A 7320-nucleotide genomic window follows, 5' to 3' on the forward strand; every position below is an offset into this window, starting at 1 on the left:
AAAAAAAGAGCAAATTTTATGCAACCAGAATGAGGCCAGGCACAGTGGCTCACACCTGTAATCCCAGCAATTTGGGAGGCCGAGGTGGGCGGATCAAGAGGTCAGGAGTTCGAGACCAGCCTGGTCAGCATGGTGAAACCCTGCCTCTACTAAAAATATAAAAAAAATTAGCCAGGCGTGGTGGCACGTGCCTGTGCAGTCCCAGCTACTCGGGAGGCTGAGGCAGGAGAGTCGCTTGAACCTGGCAGGCGGAGGTTGCAGTGAGCTGAGAATGAGCCACTGCACTCTAGCCTGGATGACATAGCAAGACTCTGTCTCAAAAAAAAAAAAAAAAAAAAAAAAATTTAACCAGATATTGGAAGAACCTAAGGTGGAATGCAGACTGACAAATCTATCTAACTGCATTACAAATATATGATATAACCACACTAAAGGGAGAGGGAAGAAAGGAGGTAGGCAGTTTTAGAAAACAGTGTGTTAATTAGATTCTAAAGACAAAAAGAGTTACACACAAACATTATACTTTAGTCAGTAAAACTGTTTCTCCCAGGGATAGTGGTTGGCAATTCTGAAACTACTTTACTAGTAGTCTAGGATTGAACAAATAAATAAATATACTATAGGTAATGAAAGCCAAGTTTCTCACTATTGTAGTAAGAAGTCACAAATTAGCCAAGGGAAAATGCTAGAATGAGCCCCATGGTGCTAAGATGGAGCCAGGGGTATGAGTATAAACTTGTTTTTTAATATACATACAAATAAATAAAGAAATAGAAACATGTGTGTATACATGGCTTAGCAGACATAAATATATTTCTTTGCTCTTTCCACTGAGAGTGCCTAGAAGCAGTGATACTCCAGGCAATCAGCACACCCAGCACTCAGACCTTAGTTTTTGAATATCATTCTTCAATAAAAGAAACCTTGGAGAAGTGGTTGATTCCTTGGCTGACTCATGGAAAATACAAGATAAGCCTGGAACAGCTTATGACACCAAAAAGTAAGAAAGTGCTTTGAACAAAGGAAGATGATAGAATGTGTAATGGACACAGGAGCCAAGCTAAAAGAACTCCCAATGGCCAAAGCTAGAACAATTTATTTATTCTACTTTATTCTAATAAAAAAGAACAATTTGAAAACAAATTATGGTGTTGTTAACAACCACACACACACACACACACACACAAAATCCAATAGTAGCCAGGCACAGTGGTGCAAGCCTATAGTTCCAGCTACTCAGAAGACTGAGGTGAGAGGACAGCTTGAGTCCTGGAGCTGAAGGCCAGCAACATAGTGAGACTCCTTCTCTTAAAAAACAAAAAGCTCAATGGTATTGGCTTATAACCTAAAGAATAAAGTATCCATGAATCCATATGACATAGAGAGGATAGAGTAAGTGGGGGAGAAAGGACAGCTCTTCCTTTCAGACGAATTCTAGATAACAAATGTAGAAAGAGTGAGGAAAATGGAAAATCACCATTAGAACACCACAGTAATAACTGTTGTAGGCAAGATCCGCTGACGAATGCTAAAATTAATGAGCAAATAACACAGTATTATTTCCATGGCCTCAAAAGATCTCTCCCAAAATATATATTAATTACAAAAGGAAAAACAAAATCTTTATAGAAGAAAAACCTGGCAGATACCATCTTAACCAAATGATCAATGTTAACATCACCAATAAGATGACATATTAATATCATATACTTCCTAATATTTGAGAAGGACAAATTCCTCTCTAATTGTCTTCCTCCAAATCAATGGCCTCAATCTAACAATGAAAAAGCAACAGACAAACAAAATGAGGCATAATCTATAATTATCTGGCCAGTATTCGTTAAAAGAGTAAAGGTCATGGAAGAAAATGAAAGAGAGAAAAGAGTAAGGAAACACAGTAAGGAGACATGACAACTAACTGCAATGTGGGATCCTGAATTGGACCTTGGAAAAGGAAACTAGTGAAAAAACTGGTAAAATCTAAAGTCTGTACTTTAGTAAATACTACTGTACTAATGTTAATTCCTTAATTTGAAAAATAGTATCATAGTTATATAAGACGTAACATCTCTAGACTATCTTGCAACTCTTCTGTAAATCTAAAATTAGTTCAGAACAGAAGAAAAAGGCAATAAGAAAGAAAGATGATGTTTTGCTTTGATACTTTTTAAAAATCATCTACTACATTTTATATGTCAGGCACTGGGCTAGTACTGGGAATGCACATATAAATCAGAAAAATATAAAATTTCAACCAACATAAATATCAACCACCATCAAACCTTTTTTCCTTTAGCTTTATCTTTAATTATTGTATCTTCTGTTTTAACATTGGTTTCTTCCTCTTCCTCTTCTTCATCTGGAAAATCAGGGGGGCAACCATACAGCTCTATTTCTCTTTTCAACTTATCAGCACATGCCTACAATGAACATTAAGAGATACTGAAGTTCAAAATTCAGGGTAGACACAATTTCAGTTTTTTACTATTTTTATTGCCAACTAAAACCGACTCTGACATTTTTTGCAATATATTGATATATATATATATGGATCCACTACAGAAAACTGAAATGGAGGCTGGGAGCAGTGGCCTACACCTATAATTCCAGCACTCAGGTGTTCAAGATCAGCCTGGTCAACGTGATGTCTCTACTAAATATAAAAATTAGCTGGGTATGGTAACACATACATGCTTGTAAGCCCAGCTACTCAGGAGGCTGAGGTGGGAGGAACACTTAAACGGAGGAGGCAGAGGGTGCAGTGAGACAAGATCACACCACTGCACTCTAGCCTGGGCGACAAAGTGAGAATGAACCCCATGTCTCAAAAAAAAAAAGTATATAAATCATGTACCTCAAAATTCACTGATTTATAAATTAGTATTTTACCTCATTTATTCAACAAGCATTTATTCAACACCCACAATATTCAATGTAGTATACTATATACTGTATATATTAGATGTATAAAGATATAGAAAACATAATGTGTTATTATTTCAAATAACACTGTTTCTCAATTTAAAAATTACTGTCACATATACTCTATTAGCTATCATCACAAGCTTATCAAGTAGTTAGGATAAGCATTAAGCCAGAAAACAGAGATGAAGTGACTTATCCAAAGTTTTACAGCTAGCAAAGTTACAGAACAAACACTTAAACCCAGACTTTCCACCCTAGCTCTTATCAATTATATCATGAGTCCACTGTCAAAAACAAAGATGACACCAAGTAAACACTATTAAAGTTATGAGAAAAATAAGAAATAAAGAAGTGGCTGGGCACAGTGGCTCACATCTGTAATCCCATCACTTTGGGAGGCCAAGGTGGGTGGATCACAAGGTCAGCAGATCAAGACCATCCTGGCCAACATGGTGAAAGCCCGTCTCTACTAAAAATACAAAAAAATTAGCTGGGCGTGCTGGCACACACCTGTAGTGCCAGCTACTCGGGAGGCTGAGGCAAGAGAATTGCTTGAACCCAGGAGGCGGAGATTGCAGTGGGCCAAGATCACACCACTGCACTCCAGCCTAGGCGACTGTAAGACTCCGTCTCAAAAAAAAAAGAAGTAAAAAAATTTTTAATAGAAAAGGCTCTTCTGTTTAGAAGAATTTCAATCACTAATACAATAATTAAAACAGGCAAGGATGACTAAAGGATGCTAAAACCACTGGGTTTTTAGTAACTGGACATTCACAGGCTCTCAAAGTGTTAGCCTATACATTACTTTTTAATTCCTTTTTTTTTTTTTTTTTTTTGAGATGAAGTTTCACTCTTGTTGCCCAGGCTGGAGTGTGATGGCCCGGTCTCAGCTCACTGCAACCTCTACCTCCCAGGTTCAAATGATTCTCCTGCCTCAGGCTCCCAAGTAGCTGGAATTACAGGCGTCTATCACTATACTCAGCTAATTTTTCTACCTTTAGTAGAGACAGGGTTTCACCATGCTGGCCAGGCTGGTTTGAAACTCCTGACCTCAGGTGATCCACCCGCCTCAGCCTCCCAAAGTGCTGGAATTATGGGTGTGAGCCACCATGCCCGGCCTTACTTTTTAATTTTATAGGGGGAAAAGTAACCTAAAGAATGAAGAAATCTGACAGGGATTAACTTAATTTCACTAAAATGGGACAAATCGCCATTTTATATGCTTTTGAGGTGATACAATGGGAAGTTTATACCTCACCAATGAAATATTCTTGTCAAAATATTTAGCCCAACCCTAATCATGAAGAAACAATCAAAAAACTCATATTATGGGACTTAACAACTACCTTAGACTTCAAAAACATCAGTATCACAAAAAACAATTAAAAGATAATGAAAAGAATGAATAACTAAATTCAATGTGTGCTCCACAAAATAAAAAGTGAAAAACAGCTGAGTGTGGTGGCTCATGCCTGTAATCCCAGCACTTTAGGAAGCCAAGGCAGGCGGATCACTTGGGGTCAGGAGTTCAAGTCCAGCCTGGCCAACAAGGTGAAACCCTGTCTCCACTAAAAAATTAGCCACACATGGTAGCAGGCACCTGTAATCTCAGCTATTCAGGAGGCTGAGGCAAGAGAATCGCTTGAACCTGGGAGGCGGAGGTTGCAGTGAGCCAAGATCGCACCACTGCACTCCAGCCTGAGCAACAGAGCAAGACTCTATCTCAAAAAAGAGAGGGGAGAACAGATAGAAAGGATATTTTGAGACTACAGAAACTTGACTACAGATTAGATAAATATGATAACATAACATCAATGTTGAATTTCTTGAAGGGGATAACAGGACTCTGATCATGTAGAATGCCCTTGTTCTCAGAATACATGCTGAAGTATTTAGCTATGAAATGTCATGATGTCTGCAACTTTCTCTCAAGAAGTTCACAGAAAAAGAGAAGGGCCAGGCACTGTTGCTCACGTCTGTAATCCCAGCACTTTGAAAGGTTGATGCAGGCAGATCACCTGAGGTCAGGAGTTCGAAACCAGCCTGGCCAACATGGCAAAATCTCATCTCTACTAAAAGTACAAAAAAGCCAGGCATGGTGGCGCGTGCCTGTAATCCCAGCTATTTGGGAGGCTAAGGCAGGAGAATTGTTTGAACCTAGAAGGCAAAGGTTGCAGTGAGCCATGATCGCACCACTGCACTCCAGCCTGGGCGACAAGAGCAAGACTCCATCTTAAATAAAAGAAAAAAGGAAAAAAAGAGAGAGAAAAGTGTGCATGCATTCATATTGAGAGACAGAACTAAAACAAATATGGCAAATGTTTATACTTGGTAACTACAGGTGAAGGGTGGAGGGTGTTCATTTTACTACCATTCCACTTTCTGTAGGATTGACATTTTTAAAAATAAAATGTTGGAGAAGGCCAGGCGCAGTGGCTCACACCTATAATCCCAGCATTTTGGGAGGCCAAGGTGAGTGGACCACCTGAGGTCAGGAGTTCAATACCAGCCTGGCCAACATGGTGAAACCTCCCCTCTACTAAAATACAAAAATTAGCCAGGCATGGTGGTGGGCACCTGTAATCCCAGCTACTCAGGAGGTTGAGGCAGAAGAATCACTTGAACCCAGGAGAAGGAGGTTGCAGTGACTCGAGATTGCACCATTGCACTACAGCTGGGCTACAAGAAAATAAAATAAAAGATTGGAGAATAAACAGAAACAGGATTTAAATTTCCTAATCCTATTACATTAAGGGAATCCTTTCAACTCTACTTTTCTGTTCTATTCTTCACTGAGAATTATTTAAAATACAAACTTAAGACAAATGAAGATATTTACAAAAATGATCAAAATACGATACAACTGTTTATTATTTTATGCCAGCATATAACATATGTCACAAATGCACAATGGCTGTACATTTTTCTTTTCAGTAAAATAGAATTAGTTATTATCTAATTCTAACACAGACATAAATATATAGGGTAATCAAAAGACATTAAAATAACTTAATAATCACTTAGACCGTAATGGTGCCCTTTATTTAAGCACTTCTTCAAATGTTGTTTCATTTTTAAATTAATTTTCATTATAATAAATTCAATTCATTTCATACTTTAATGTAGCAATACTTGAAAATCCTATTTTAAGCTCTTGAATTAGGTTATTACTATTTGTTCCAAACTAGAAAGAGTAGAAACCAATCATATAAGCAATCTTACCTTAATAGGCATGCCAGTGCAGTGCAGGCCAAAGGGAAACAGACAACATTTTCCTTTCAGTCGTTGGTACCCTACAGCAAACTACAGAAATAAAATTACATTTAAATTGCAAATTTAAATGCCAAATAGAAATGTGAACTTTTCACACAAAACAATTAGTGTAGTTTTTTCTTCACATCCTCCTTTAGAATGCCAGTTAGACTTTAGGCATTCCAAAACTCACCAACGTAGGAATTCCTTTTGAATATGCATACGTGCCCAGACCCTTGCACACATACACACACAGCACAGGAAAATTAAATATAAAAATTACTTAAGGCTGGGCACGGTGGCTCAAGCTTGTAATCCCAGCACTTTGGAAGGCTGAGGCGGGCGGATCACGAGGTCAAGAGATCCAGACCATCCTGGCCAACATGGTGAAACGCCGTCTCTACTAAAAATACAAAAATTAGCTGGGCGTGGTGGCGTGTGCCTGTAGTCCCAGATACTCGGGAGGCTGAGATAGGAGAATTGCTTGAACCTGGGAGGCAGAGGTTGCAGTGAGCCGAGATCGTGCCACTGCACTCCAGCCTCGCGTCTGGTGACAGAATGAAACTCTGTCTCAAAAAAAAATTACTTAAATATAAAAATTGTGCTTTAAGGAATTCTAAGTCCTTTTAACAGGAAATAATAAATTCTGTAGATGCCATTTTCTTCAAAACGATATTTGTTAAACACCTTCCTCCCCATTATAGCAAATATAGGGAAACTTTACCTCACATTTGGATAAAGAAAACGTGTGTCCCAAATGAAGGCGTCCATTCATATATGGATATGGGAAGGTTACAAAATACTTGCCCTTGCTGCAAAACAATAGTATAAAAAAGAATGTTTAGAAGAATAAATGTTAAATTTCTTGTACATTAAGGAAGTGGGATGAAGGAAATGCTTGTTTAAGTTTAGTTATTTTAAAAATATTTAGAAGTAAATTTATAAATTAAGAAATTTAGGCCGGGCGCGGTGGCTCAAGCCTGTAATCCCAGCACTTTGGGAGGCTGAGGCGGGTGGATCACGAGGTCAAGCCATCGAGACCATCCTGGCCAACATGGTGAAACCCCATCTCTACTAAAAATACAAAAAATTAGCTGGGCATGGTGGTGCGTGCCTGTAATCCCAGCTACTCAGGAGGCTGAG

General features: G+C 38.6%; 1 protein-coding gene across 4 annotated transcripts in view; it reads right to left on the reverse strand.

The window, feature by feature from the left end:
- Window positions 1-7320, reverse strand: part of LARS1 (leucyl-tRNA synthetase 1) — a 69888-nt gene that overhangs the window by 51792 nt on the left and 10776 nt on the right. For 3 of the 4 annotated variants that reach the window (XM_017513228.1, XM_017513227.2, XM_017513229.1), the window contains 3 exons: window positions 6902-6989; window positions 6148-6228; window positions 2283-2420 (listed from right to left, as the gene is read on the reverse strand). In XM_017513228.1, the coding sequence (XP_017368717.1) occupies window positions 2283-2420; window positions 6148-6228; window positions 6902-6989 (307 nt within the window). The remainder of the gene's footprint in view (window positions 1-2282; window positions 2421-6147; window positions 6229-6901; window positions 6990-7320) is intronic. The other variant, XM_037733005.1, reaches the window with a different exon arrangement.

The sequence above is a fragment of the Cebus imitator genome, unplaced genomic scaffold (assembly GCF_001604975.1).
Source record: "Cebus imitator isolate Cc_AM_T3 unplaced genomic scaffold, Cebus_imitator-1.0 Scaffold489, whole genome shotgun sequence".
Taxonomy (NCBI): Eukaryota; Metazoa; Chordata; class Mammalia; order Primates; family Cebidae; genus Cebus; species Cebus imitator.